This window comes from Fulmarus glacialis, unplaced genomic scaffold (assembly GCF_000690835.1).
Source record: "Fulmarus glacialis isolate BGI_N327 unplaced genomic scaffold, ASM69083v1 scaffold37083, whole genome shotgun sequence".
Classification (NCBI taxonomy): Eukaryota; Metazoa; Chordata; class Aves; order Procellariiformes; family Procellariidae; genus Fulmarus; species Fulmarus glacialis.
The window spans coordinates 32,590-47,775 of NW_009201689.1; the positions used below are offsets into that span (position 1 = coordinate 32,590).

Sequence of the window (15,186 nt, forward strand, 5' to 3'; positions counted from 1 at the left end):
GCAGCTGTCACTTGTTCTGGATTATGAGACTGACATTTGGGGGCAAGGAAATTAAAATCTTACGGCCATCATGCTCTCTTCCTGCCACAAGAATTCACTCCTTATCTGAGGGTTAAAGACTCTGTGGAGAATCGTACTCAGCTGATCACTGGAAATTTTACTCTGTTTCCATGTTGTACACATCAGACACTAACTAGAACCATGTTTAAGATAACTTCTGCCTGACTCGGATTGAAAGAATACCAGCTTTTGAACAGCGCTACACCTGTAAACAGTTAGAAGTATTTCATGCTTAATTTTTTTAATGACAAGCCCACAATTTATTGTGTTTTAAATAATTGATCTTTAGTTATTACTTTTCAATATACGTAAATGGATAAACACGCTGTTAGCTCATTGTGATCTCAGAAATTATTTTCAAAGGAATGTGAGCAAGTAGCTGTGAAGTAAACCATCTACAAGAAAAAACTGCAGAAAAATCAAGTACTTCCATTTTTGTTTTGTACCCCAGTACTACTGGGGAATTGCTATAATATTGAATAAATAACATATTTCCAATATTCTTTCTCATCCAAGTAAAAAGGAAGATAAAAAAATCCTACATATGAGTTAATGGTATCCCAAATTCCATTTGATTTTGACAGTCAGCTTGTGTTAACTGAGTAGTTTCTAAACAGTGAGATATTTGATAGCAAATAAAAACTCTGTTCTTTCAGATATTTTTAACAGTGTAATACAAATCTATGTTCATTTCATGGTAATTACTTTTTGTCATATTGATTTTTGTCAGTGTTTTCCTGAAAAACCTAGAAATTTGAGTTTTTTTCTTTATGGAATTCATCATCCATTTCCCATTTACTGGGGTGGGGGCTTTGGAGAGCTGAAGTGGAGGGTGCGCTGCAATGCCTGCTGCCCTCCACTGGGCATGGTCGCCCCACTCCAGGGTAGCTGTGGCTGTGGAGGACACTGTGCTTAACAAGTTTTCTTGTCAGAATTTGCCTGTACAACGTTATTTGGTACTTACACAAAAACATGTGTTGTGGAAGTTTGAAGCAAGTGTGCGTATTGCTTTCACTTTTTTTGTCAAGAATGACTTTGAGAAGCCATATTCCATGTGCTTTTGGTTCTGTTTTTCTGAATATCTGAGATCATGTTAGGAGAGTTTCTTGGAAAGATTCGTTTTACCCAAAAAAAAAAAAATTTTTTTTTGAAGTCCTCAATGCAATAGAAAAGCACTAGTAAACTACTGTTTTGGATTAGAACTATAAAATTATGTGTTTCTTTTTATAAAGCTGAGAATCTACAGTTTTTTAAATGAGATAGTAAAACAAACGTATGTTAATAATCAGGACGCTGAGAACAGATTATTGTGATTGACTTTATTTTTCATTACATGCCATGTGTCGGAGTATGCATCCTTGTGGTTGCATATAAAATATGACATATTTCTCATGCCTGTAACACACTATAAAAAGCCAAGTTTTGCTCGGGGTAGGGCTCCAAATTTGTTCTAGCATAAGAACAGAAACTTGCATGTTTATGAAGTGTTTAGAGGCCTGTTTCTTTCAGGCATCGTTTGAAGCAGAGAAGCAATGGGGGGAGATGAGGGTAAGTTTGAGGAGAGTGCTGTTTCCAGAGCAGTTGCACGGATCTCATATGGAGCTGTCTTGAGAGGGCCATCTTTAAATCAGCACTCAAAACTTTTCTTATATCAGTCCAGAGACCTCACAGAGTAGAAGTCCCCTCCTTCCCCCTCTACCCAAAAAGGGCCTACTTCACTGTACAGACAGGCGAGTACTTGCCTCTGCTAGCCAGAGTACTGGGGGGTAGATTGTCGGCTACCGGACAGTACTCCTGGGTATTAACTTGCCCGGGATCATGCCAATACATTAGAATGACTGCAGTGCCTATATGGTTGCAGGTACTTTACAATGACATTGGGAAAGACTTTTTAAAAGATTGGCTACAATTTTTGGGCTAGCTTTATTCCCTATCTAATATGTGTGTAATAGTAATAGTAAATCACAGGAATCTGGACCTATAAAATCCTGATAAAATTCACATACTGAAGTATAATATGACAAGACATGTTGAAGGAAAAAACTTGGTTGCAACCTGAGAAGGGCTCCGTATTTCCTTTTGTCTTTACTTTTGTATCCTGTAAAGGGTAAGGCAGGTAGATAAATTTCAAAGCAGTACCTGTGGTGATGTCAACATTATGCTACCAGTTGTCTCCCGCCGCATCTCCTGGAGAGTGCAATTTTCCTTGAGCAGGAGGAAACTTCAACTCTGAGAGAAATTCCTCTGCTGAATTAGATGGAGAAAAGGTCCATCTTCTATATGTAGGCTTTTTTTTTAAGGGATATTTCCATTCATTAGGATATTCCGGCCGAGAGATGCTAGGTGAAATCTTAGTTGTGTTAATAAACATCAGCAAACAAGACAGAATGGAGCTATGAAAGAAAAAAAAACAACCCTACTAAGCCATTTGCCAATGAAGAAGTTCTTCAAAACTGGATGCCGTGTGGTGACAACGTGGAGCTGATAAATAAGCATTGCAAAGGCTCCTGTCACAGTGCATGGAAATCTGTTTATATGCCAGACTTACTCCATGCCCAGAAATTTTTTTTCCAGCACTTTTCAAAGACTAATATCTCTCTGTAGCTGATGGTTGTAGCATTAGGTGTAACACTTCACCTACTGATTTTTAGAGGTTACAGAAACCTCTTGGCTCTCTAGCAAAGTTGCCAGTGTTGTGCCAGATGTATTTTAATAACAAATGCATAGAAATTTTAATAAAACACAATGGGCACCAGTAGGGTGGAAGGACTTGGCTTGAACAGTCATTGCTGTTATGATGTAACATCTACATTTTGCCATATACAGATTTCACTCAGTCTGGGTCCCACTGTGCTAGGCGTATGGTAGAAGTCAGACACTTAAACTTGCTATGAAGTCTTTTCTGAGTCGTATTAGTTGGCGGTAAAGATTTTTCCCTCACGCAGACCAAAGTATTCTTGCAACTTGCTGTGTTTTTGTAATGTGCTTGAAGCCTGTATTGCTGTAAGTGGAAGCTTCAAACCTTTCTCTTCCACATAGAGCTTTTAAATCAGAGCATTAATCTTTAGAAATTGGGAGGTATTTCATTGTGCAAACCAGTGCATGTGAACTTGTATTCTTCTTGTTCACTTTCAACTTAGAGCAAACTGGGTCTTATTTATATAGGTATGCTCAAGAATACAAACCCAAACTAATAAAAAAATAAGAATTTTAAGAGGATTAGCTAAGTCACAGGAAAGGAAAACTCTCTGTGTGAAAACTCTCTCTTTGGAATGATATACATTTTAGCGTGGTTTAGCTTCGTTCCCAACCAGCATCAAATGAGTTAGGATGAATTAAGGCCACGTTAACTCTGAATAAGAATATGGGCATGCTACTATAAAATATGAGTTCAGAGCAGTTTTCCTCTGGCAGAAGAAAGATGCTGTTGTGTAGAAACATGGACACTAGTAATTAGTCCTTCTTCATCTCACAGTTCCTTGTGTGCCTTCTTTTGAGACTGTCCATGCAGGTGTTAATGAGCTAAACTGACCTGCTTTGAAACTAAATTGTGATAAACTTCTCTTTGAATGTTTCTGTGTATAGCAGCATTTGCTTTCCTTTTCTCCTTGTACAGAAATAATAAACTACTGAGAGATTTCTTCTAGCAACATCTACTTTAGTTGATCATTTAAACATAGGGAAAGGATAAAATTCTGAAATGGATAAAACTCATGAAATACAGAGTGGGCTGGGACTGTAAAAAACTGTATGGCTTTCTGAGGCACATTTTGAATGCTAAAGATGAGTTACTGGCTTATGCTGGCATCTTTAGTTCTGCTTTAGCCATGCAATAAAAAGTTTTGGTTTAGGCATGCATTAATATAGTAAATTGGGATATTTCATATTAACTGATTTGTCATAAGATCAGCTCCTGGCTATCTGTTACAGATAATTTTTTTTCTTTTTCCCCAACAGCAATGCAGACCTGCTTCCTTAGATACAAGATAACATACATAAATTATTTAGACTTAAGTTACAGGAGAGGATTAAAGCCAGAATACATTATAATTTTGCAAACTGGCAATGCCCTATGTGTGATTAGCAAAATGAAAGGACACACCTGCTGTGTTGGGTTTTGAGAAAATGAGGCCTTTGGGTTTCTTAATGAGTACATCTCTTTTGGATCAAGATTCCTCAAGCAAGCCTATAATAGCAAAATTGTAAATTTTGAAGTCATTCTGTTCTATTATCTAAAATTATCACCAAGCAAAATCATTCCATCTTTTAATTTTGTATATGATGATAAAATTAATTTCATGCAGAAATACTCTTGTGGTCATGCAGAAGCTTATCCAAAACTTTGGGATACCTGATCTGCTGAAATCAGTTGCAGAATTCCTTCTTATTACAGGGTCTCAAATCTCTACTGACTAATAAGTATCATTATGCTGCAAGGCAGCCAGATGTTTGACATCAGCCAAGACACTCCTGCTACTCAGTCAATGTCTTTGAAGCCAATTTTGTGATAGATTTCTATCCAGAATAAGGATTGTTTTGGTCTTTATCTTTCAAGCTGCAGCTTTTGGAACTTGCATATTCCCAGTACCTCTTGCAAGGGATGTGGAGAACAGACACTTGGCTTCTGCATCAATCATGCAACTGTTACAGCCTCCCTTTTAGGCCAGCTTGTTTGGGTATGTTTAGTGCAGTGTAAAGACATCCAAGAAGAAGGTTCCCCTTTCAAGTTGTGCTGATGCAGATGGCAGGTTCCAACTCTATTTTTAATTCTTTTTTTTCTATAAGAGCCAAAATATGCATGAAATGGTCAATGCGCAGGGAGTAAAGTTTGACAGCTTCATGATTCCAGCACCACAGGGAAGATTTCTGGGTTGAGGAACAGGCTATTCTCCCTACCAATATAAATTCCATAATATAAGGGCTGAAATTTGTTCTATGATAATTTTAAAAAAAAGATATCATGTGTCCTGGAAGGTCTTTCTTGAGAGCGTCCTAGAATAGTATGGGATGACCCTCTACTTATACCCCTGCCTTGTTCAGAAAGGGCATAGTGACAAGGATTTGGAACAGGGAAATGCACTGTACCAAATCCAATTCTGCAGTTTCAGCAGTAACTGGGGACAGCATCCCATGTACTCATTTGTTTAAAACAGTAGAAGTCTGGAACTGTCTTTAAGCATGCTGATATCTTGAAATTGTCTAAACTGCCATGAAGATTTCTTAATCCTTTTCTCTAACTCAGCTTTAATGTGAGCTGCTAAATGTAAACCACATTAATGCTGCAGGCAAACAAGTTTGGATAATTTTTTTCTTGATAAAGGGAGATTGGAGTAGGCAAAAAAAGGCCCATTTTATGTGTTTAACTGTATTTATCACATATCTGTTTCTCCACCTGCAGGGTCTTAAGGGTTATCTGGGACTGGGAGGGCCACGTGGTGAGCAGGTAAGTGATGAAAGCACAATACACCATACTCTACAAATGAACGATTGAGGATAGAAGAATGCATAATCCAATATGTGTTCAATATAAGCAATCAGTGTAGATTAGTGACTGCTTAAGGAAATACTTGATCATTCTTGACCAAGAATTCAGATTATTAGGGATCAGTGTGGTAAAAAATTGTCTAAATGAAAAGAAAAGACCAGCTTGTTTTTCTTCAACTACCACACTGGCTTGGCAGAGGTTGGTGTAAAATTCTTGTTAAGGGCACAGTTCGGATTCTCTCAAAACCTCTACTGGTTTAATGCATTTTAAATCTCCTAGCATGTAGAAAATGAAATTATTATTTAGTTGCTTTTTCTCACTTCCATGGCAGTTCAAGAAGCAATCTGAATGTAAATTTCAAAGACATCCAATTGCTTATGTGTCTTGTTAGCATTTAACGAGGCTCCTCATGGCAGAGTAGATGGAAGCATGAGTCTCCTTTTGGATGACACTGAAAGGGAAACAGTGATGATAACAGATGCGAGACACCCGAAGGGAGATGAAAACTCATGAACATCATCCATGACTTTAAGGAGTTTTATATCCAAATCTTAAGTGAATGAGTGGTGATTTTTATTATAGGCCCACAGGCATTTTTCTGTGATGACTATAATTTAGCAGTGAGATAAAGAGATAGACAGCGGGGAAAAAAAAAAGTCATTCTTAACATCAGGAGAAGAGTGCCTCAATCTTTGAAGAAGTTGCAGGTGAAAAGTAATCAATTAGTTACCATGGAGGGGAAAAATTGAAAAGTAGTTCTGCTCATTATTCATGCAATCAAGCATATAAGTTCCTTCAAAGGCAATTCATGTTCAAGAATGTGAAAACTGGTAATGTGCAACTGTTTGATGTCTCAGTGTTCTCATACTACTGCTGTAAATATTTTCCTTCATTATCACTCAGAAAATAGTCTGATGTAACTTTTAAGAGAGCACTTTGGATGAAAGAATGTTATTTTGCACGTAGTTCTTACTGCTGGTATTTTTAGGCCTGGCTGGCGAAGGTGATGAGTTAGACCAGTTACTTGTCATCTGTAGCATCTAATTGTGTCTGTAGTTTTTAGAAGCTTGTACAGCAAGGACAGACATTCCTCTGAATTTGTGAATTGTGGAACCTCTTGAACAGCTGGTAACAAAGGGAAAGTTTTAAAAGATAAGTTGTAAAAGCAATGATTCTACTGCTTTTTTAGTTTTTTCATATACGCATATTTTGAGGTACAGCTGAGCCAAAATAGGAGACCATGGATCCTAGTTCCATGGTAGAACATCTGTCAGAAGATGAATCACTACCAGTTGAAAGCAGGTGACAGAATCATCTCAATGGCAGCTCATTTAAACAAAAAATACTGCAACCCCTTTTTGCATCTGCACTTCTGAGTTCTGCTTCCTAAGACTGCTGTTTCACCATAAATCAGCTGTGAACAGCTCAGAGAGGAAATCCTGATCCATTGCTATGGTAACACTGACATAATGACAGTGGGTGGAAGGGTCAGGCTGGGAGAGTGTCCAATTTATGGACTTGGCTTGTTTAAAATCAAATTAACTTAACAGAGGTAGGTGGAGCTTCCTCTCTCAGTGATGGGGCCATGGCATTTGGCACCAGTTCAGAAAAGCACATTTTTCTGAAAATAAACAGTCAGATGTGCAGATGTTAAGTAATAAAACAACAACAAAAATGACTCTTGGATTTGATTAGGAGGAAGAAGATGGAGAAAAGTTCTATACATTCGTGACTAATCCAATGGTATATTGACCTGATTTTGGAAGACACAAAGTAATTTGGCTTTGTAAGGACACAAGGACTCTTCTTTAATGAAACATTTAACACGTTTGTTCAAATACAGCTAAGACCAGTGCAGTTACTTCATTACAAGGATCTGTCTCCTATAGGCCTCCTCAATTAATTTTTATAAATAGCATCTATGTTTTTATTATGGAAATACAGGGTGCACTGCTGTATTTCACAAAATCTTAGACTACTCTGCTTGTAATGCTTTTTAAAGGATATGTTACTGAAATTGGTGGAGTTACTTATATATGATGAGTAAATTTTAGGGTGTTGCTGTGTAGCTTGCTTAAAAAGCAATTTTTCCATGAGCTTTAGCTGTGTCATATGACTAGGTGTTAAAAGAGAAATGATGAAATAAATAAAGTCCAAAACATGACATTAAACCTGTTTGTTGTTTCTTTCCTTTTTTTTCTCTTTTCCCCACCTCTTTTTCCACTTAGGGAATTCCAGGAATGGCTGGCAATATTGGAGCAGTTGGTTACCCTGGCAGGCAGGTGCAGTAACTATACTAATGTCTTTGCAGTTTTGGGGGTTTACTTGTTTGTTCTTTTCAAAAGTACTATATCTAACTCTCTTGGAACTACTAATAGTATTAATGTATTTGTTTACATCCTATCATTTATGCTTGAAACAAACCTCTTTCACAGGTGGTGCCCTTTAGTAATGTTGAGTCTTGTGGCTTTTAAACTTTGATGGGTTAGATGCAGTAATGCTGTACCTTTCTGGAATACATAAATGACATCACCAAAGTACTGAATGTCTAAACACTTCACACTCCTTCATAAACCTCTTGTGGTTCTATGTGTTTTAACTTCTTCATATTTCAAGTCCAAAAGCAATAGGAAACTACCTGTTGTAGTATAGTTCCTCCTGATTTTCACCGATGTATTTACTTCACTGCTGAAATTATTTCTTCGGCCCTTTAGGGAAATAGAACATTAAAAGATTCCACGCCCCGCCCCCCCCTTCAGATATTTGAGAAGGAGAACCAATAAAGCCAGAAAGCAGCTTTCTATAAACACAAGCACTTATATAAATATTGATTTTATTTTTTTTAATTTACATATAAGTTAATAGAGATACCTCAGTCCAATAAAACAAATAAGACACAAAGTAGAAATATTCATTGTTTTCCCCATATAAAGGTATATGAGCCAAATTCAACAATTGACTTTGTGGTTTTGTGTCTGCTTAAAGGGTGAATTTGACCAATACTTCAGCATGTTATTGGATTAGGCTTGTAATGGCTATATATTTTAAAATTCCTTTACAATATTTTATATAGTAGTGGATGATAACATGTTTGTGTTGAATCACATAAAATGTTTAGCGCATTTGGACTACATGTGCTATTCTCACATTAGCTTGAAAATAATTGGAGATGTGTCCAAATATACAAGCTTATGAAAAATCCTGTGAAATGATGTCACTGTAATGCCAGTTCACTGGGTCTGGAAAAAATTTCCTCCCAGAAAAAATAATTTTAATGTAAAGGAAGTTTCAGTCATTGTCTAAGTTTCAGCCATGAATTAATGGGAGACCTTTCTGAACATGGTTCCAGAGGACTGCTTGGTGACACCCTCTTCAATCTTAATAATTTTAAGAATGTATTGCCAGTCTGCAGTTAACAAATACTGTTGCCTTTTTTTAAATAGAGCACATCTGGTTGTTTAAAATGAAGTACAACTCATGTCTTTTTTGTAATAGGGCTTAGCTGGACCAGAAGGTAACCCAGGTCCTAAAGGTGTAAGAGTAAGTAAGCATTTTAAGCATTTTGGCATGCATGTCTATTTTTACCTGTATGTAAGAAAGGGGATGAGGTGTTTCATTCAGCTCTGCCAGTTGTATGCCCGCTGAACCACTCTGTCTTTACAGAACCTGCAAAAGAGAAAATATAGTGTTTCTTTCAACACACATGTAAGGATTTAATTTTTTTTCCATGGTGAGCAGCACAGAAAGTCTTCCGTTGTTGCCCTTCCTCTCACTTGGAATGCATGCAGGCAAGAGAAGGAAAGCAATCGTGAATGTGGGTGTCTGAGAGCTGGGAGTGAAGAGGAGTGGACATTTCCTGCCTGAAGCATTATTTCCATAATGGAAGCTGTCAAGAACGGAGATGTATCTAGCATTTGCAATCTGTAACAGCTACAGAAGTTGATAAAGGGAAACCGTCTTGTCACATAAAACCATAAAAGTGATCTTGAGATTTTAGAATGGTTCAGTTGTAGTCATGTATATCCCAGGGACTGAAGGGTCTTAATGCTCTGCTGATTCAAGGTTTGCTTTTGATTATTCTTGGAGGTAAACTAGGTTGTCTTTTTTCTGGTTTTTTTTGGTTTTGTTTTGTATCTTGTTTTTTTTTAACAGGCACATGTGCATGCCTACACATGCTTGTGTAAGTGTTTTTTCAGACTGACTCGCGATCAGGCAGTAGACATGGGTTTCCAGAAACTTGCATGTTGCTGGTTGCACCTAGGATTTGAAGGAGCCTTTTGCTAGGTGTTTTCAGGCTCTCGGCTCACGCTGTATGGGTTGCTGAGCAGTGTGCTGTGTTCTCTCAGTGTGCTGTTAAAATAATCCTATTGTAGTGCTAGATTTGCTTTTGTCCTGTTTTTTTAATGTAGTCACTAAAAGCCTTCACCTGCAGCAGCTTCTTAAACATATGTCTGGTTTTTTGGGGGTGGGTTTTTTTGATGTTAGTTTTCATTACAGTGATGGAAGAGATTAGTTTGTCAGGATCAAGTGCCGACAGATATTGCACCCTCAGGGATTGTATCTTTTACATTTCTTCAGTTTATTTTTGCTCAGATTCTCAATGCATTTTGTCTCATTCTCCTCTCAACCGACAAGACATTAAGTGATCCCAGTCATTTCCTGAGAAGTTACTACTACTCTTACACTACTACTAGCTTACACAAAGCTAAAAATGGCCAATGTATGAGTAATTTTAGGGAAAAACACCTGTCAGGTCTTAAGGCCAAGTCCTGTATATAAATTCTACAAGCAACTTCCAATAAAAATGATGATGCAGCCCTATTGAGACATACTGCTGTGCCATGGAGGTGTATTGCAATGTGATATGAAGTATCTTTAGAGCTTTAAGTTTAGAACATTCCTGCAATCAAACTATACTCTGCTTCTCAGCTGTTTTAAGAAACTGTAGAAAAAAGAAGTGCCTTTGTTTTCCTTACTCATTAGGGCTGGATGACAAGATGGGCACTGTCTTTCATATTTCAAAAAAAAAAAAGGCAACCCAAAAAACCCAAATCATTACAATCAGAGGACTGGGCAGAAAGAAAGATGAAAGGAAGGGGTTCTTTTTTAGTCACTAATAATATTTTTGTTCCAATCTCAGTTTGAATCTGGTAGTCAGAATCCATCTATACTACTATTTTTGTAAACTGTGCAATCATTTCTGCTGAGTCAACAGCATGTTTCTGTGGCCATACAACTGATTATATGAGAGGATCTATTTCTGACTTTCTGAGGGGAAGGCGGGAGAGAAATGCATTGTGACTGAACTTTAAGAAGAACATTCTTATGACAAGGTAAACTTTCTAGGACTCTTGCATATAGCAGTGATGACACAGTGTTATTAAAGATAAGAACATCTTTTCTGATGTATTTCATGAATAAGATTAACTTCAGCAGCTTTTTCATATTTGATTTATTCTAATAAATAAGGTCTCTGATGCAACTTTGTCTTATTGGAACACTTTCTTAGTACTTCTTTATTAATTGATTCTGTACCCTTATAATAGGAAATTGTTTTCGCTGTTAGTTGGAGAGTAAATCCTACTCACATTTAAGTTGACTGAGCTTCACTCATAATTTCAAATGAGCCTGAATTTAATCCCTGGATCTTGAACCCACAGCTGGCCAATACTGAAGGACAAGCAGTGCTGGTGGAAGCAGCCTTGTAATCAAGAGTTGTTTTTATGTTTTTAGGGTTTCATTGGACCTCCAGGTGTGGCAGGGCAACCAGGACCTGAAGGAGAAAGGGTAGGTTTAACGGAACATTAATGAAATACTGATGTTTGGGTGGTAATGCAATATATGTTAGAATGGGGAAAAAATGTACAAGGTATAACCATTCATTTAAGTCTTTGTCTAAAAGCAAAACTGATGTGGAGGAAATTAAATAAATAGGTCATATCTAATGAGTCTAATCAATGAAATGCACTGGTGCTGAAGTTGAATGGGGAGCAGCTGCAAATTATTATTTGAATTTAATCTAGACCTGCAAGGATTAGGGGTATTTTTTCTTACCACCAAGGTCCATAATGAGTATTTTTCATTGAAGCAATTTTGTTCAGTCAATAATGAATATCTTTCAGTTGTCAGATGATGTTTGCAATAAAATGAATCACGGAAATCTTCATCTCTGTCACTCTGTGCTTGAGCTTTTTCTTGCTTCTCTTGAGCACAGAGGATGTCTGGCCATATACTTTGATGGAAGCAGGATATGGCCCTTCTTCATAGTTGTTCTGATGTGGCCACAGTAAAGACAAGCAAAGTTTGTGTTTCTGCCCCGCTGTTATAGGATATTGTCTCTATGATTCTTTGCTCAAATCTTTTTTTTTAATGGTCTTCTTCTCATACTGTTTTTTCCAATCAAATGCAGGTTTAATTACTTGAATTTAACCTATTGAAGAATAGAAAACCTACTTACGATGGGTTATTTTTTCTCAGGGCATCCCAGGCTTCCGTGGAAAAAGAGGCCCTAAAGGGAGACAGGTAAAGCTTTTAACGCTTGTTACAATTTCTGCTGCCAATGTAAATGCACCTGTAATTTACTCTGTAACTTTAATCAGCTGAAAAATATTAGTTTTCTATTTTCCATAGATGACTTTCTATTGTTTCCAGTTAGTACTTTGCAATACTGCAAATTCTGTACAGATTATAATTACTAGATGTTCTGAAGTGAGGAAGACTTAACATGATGAGCCTTGTGGCTGGTTACTGATATCAGCTATCTGAGGGTTAAAAGATGACAGAAGCACATAAATATATTCTGTAAAATTAATGTTAGCACAAGGTACAGATGTGATGCAAGTTTCATAAGTCTGATTTTGGTGTTGGTTTGAATGCAGATCATCTGCTTCTAATGTCTGATATTTCTGGACTAAGGTAAATTAAAGCTGTCCGCTCCTTAACATATATTTCTACAGCTGAGAATAAACACAAATCTGCCAAGTATACATTACCAAGGTTTACATATTTCCTGTGGTATATCTTCAATGCCAAGTGTTTTGTTTTCTGCTGCAACCCTATTATTTTAAGTCTTTGAAGCTATCCAGGAGTTTCCATTTTAACTTCCTTGTGGTTTGAGATTGAAAACTGCGATAGCATTCTCCAGTTGTGCACTCAGTTGTGCTCGGCAGTTCAGATGACTTTAATCTAGCATGTTGAACAAGCTTGTTCAGCAGTAGTAGTGTGTTTACCATTGTTTGGCCCTTGATGTATGCTATGAAAGTTGTGGAGGATTCTGTTTGTTTATGTTTTGTTTTCTGTGTGATCCAACACCAGCCAAAAAAGGCACTAGCCTTCAATAGAGTTCCTTTTGATGTAAAGAAAAGCAAGCAGAGAAAAGTGTCATTAAGTCGATAGACTGCTCTTTCTGAAGCTGCTATCAACTTGTTAAGGTATAAAATCAAAGAAAGAATCTGGTTTTTAATATTCAGCTAGCAGGACAGGGTGCTCCTGTGCTTGTTGACCATATTGTAGTTTGCTTATACTTTGAATCAAATGCTACTTTGCGCATCTCAGTGTTGGACAAGAAGGGGTCTGTGCCATCAGTACCTTGCAGTAGTTGGCAGTGCTGGTAGTCATGTGCAGCATTTAAGAAGAACCTCGACAGAAAGCAAAGGCTTGTGCTCAGTGTGGAAAAGGAGGAGGAGGTGACAGCAGGTTACTCCGAAAACATGTTTGCATTATAATCTCATTCTCAGTGGCAGATTTCACTGAGGCTTCTGATTGCCAGTGTAGAAGTTTGCTTCAGTCCGTAACAGTTGGTGCTGTGCGTCCTGTGGTAAGCAGTTATTTTTCATTTACAATAAGAGCACAGCTTCTATCAGAGCCAGGCCATGCTCTGATAAGGACTTTTCTTTATATAAACCAATCCAGCGAGATTTCACGTAGGTGACAGAGCACCAAAAGCACCTCTGCACAATGTCTGTGATTACCTTCATGCAGTACTGATTCCTCTGTAATGTTGTCATTTCCTCAGTCCCAAGGTTCATTCCAAATCCTTTCTATGATCTATAAAGTACTTATTTGACTAAAGGCTACTAATATAGGGACCAAACCAGGAGAGCAATCACATGGGAACCTGACTTGAAGCACTTTGCTGGATCACAAGCTTAGACTATGTGTGTTATTTTAACCCCAGACAATGACAGCTGTGATAACAACGTCTTTTGGCACAGTGTCCCGGAGTTAACAATGTTGGTGCTTTGGGGCAGGGCACTGTCACTAAAGGAAATTTGGCATGGGAATTGCATGAGTCAGGCTCCTCACCTTGTGTTCTAGGATGCAACTTATTTCTTTGGACAAAACTTCTGTCAATAAAAATATCTGGGGAAAAAACTTCTGACTGGCAGAGATCCTTCTGAAAGAAAACAGATCCCAAATATGATCTTTTTTGGAAAGTAATATTGAAGTATAAGAAAAATGGATCGTACAAGGGATTGTACACTTACAATTCAAAATGCTACTACTTAGCGGGTTTATTGAATAGTTATTCATATTTGTAACATCTCTGGCATATTTGAAATGGAACAAAATATTCAATTACCAAAATCTTTATTGTGAAGATTATAGAGTGAGGATTTGTTTGAATTTTAGATTAGTTTTGCATACAATATGCTTTAAAGAAAATATTTCATAGTGAAAGCATATGTATTCAATTTCTTTCCATTGTATGCTTGTAATATGAAATTTAGCTAGTTCTGCAGTATTTTTAATGCATTATCTGTCCTGTTAATATGATGCATAGTGCTTTTACATACATAATTTGACCACATTTGGGGGAATGTTTTTATATGGTTTTCTTCTATACAGGATCAGTTACAACCAGCTATTGTAAATTATACTAAGACCTTGTAAATTATACTAAGAATTTATTAATCAAGTCCATTGTACCTGTAAAAACAGTCCAGGTTCTGTTTTATATTAAAATTATGAATAGTCATCCTTTGTGTGCTTTATGGTAATGTAAATGATAATATTGATGTAATAAAACACTTGTTGCACACTAGTATTATTATATTACTTCCAATTTTAGACTTTTCTGACTGTTCTCCTATGTTGCATTTTCCTTTCATTTTTCTACTTACTAAGGTAGTTTTATCAGCATCAGTTAGAAGACACATCTGTTGAGAATGGGATTATGATGACTGTGGGTAATCTGTCCCTTTCGTAACTCATGCTATATTGGGTTCCTGCTGTATATAAACCATCATCTGTGACCTGCATCTATGATCTGGTGGCTGGTAAAACTGTCCCACTGCATCCTCCATTTCACTTTTGATGCCTCATTTGTGTGTTTTTTAAAAAAAAAATTGATACTCGTGTGTGTTATGGCAATTCTGCCTCTTCCAACATCTACCAATGGTAGGCAGTACAACCAAAATATTATGCTATTAAGGAAAGGGTAGTAAATTAATCTTTGACTACATCCTATCAGCTGTTAGCTTATAACAACATAGGCACTGTCAAATACCCATTTTGCATGTGTGAAATTTTACAGTACATTTTCAGAGTTGTGCAAAAATTTGGCCAATGGTGTACAGATTACGAATCAATGAAATCTGCTGTATTGACCATTAACCTGTGAACCTCTACTGTTTAAATGA

General features: G+C 37.1%; 1 protein-coding gene across 1 annotated transcript in view; it reads left to right on the forward strand.

The window, feature by feature from the left end:
- The window catches only part of LOC104074050 (collagen alpha-1(XXIV) chain-like), a gene marked incomplete at its 3' end in the record, with an annotated part of 31,583 nt that extends 20,251 nt beyond the window's left edge, over nucleotides 1-11,332 (forward strand). Inside the window, exons 7-9 of the mRNA XM_009574026.1 lie at nucleotides 5,459-5,503; nucleotides 9,041-9,085; nucleotides 11,279-11,332. Coding sequence (XP_009572321.1) covers nucleotides 5,459-5,503; nucleotides 9,041-9,085; nucleotides 11,279-11,332 — 144 coding nt within the window. The remainder of the gene's footprint in view (nucleotides 1-5,458; nucleotides 5,504-9,040; nucleotides 9,086-11,278) is intronic.
- Between the last annotated feature and the right edge of the window lie 3,854 nt (nucleotides 11,333-15,186).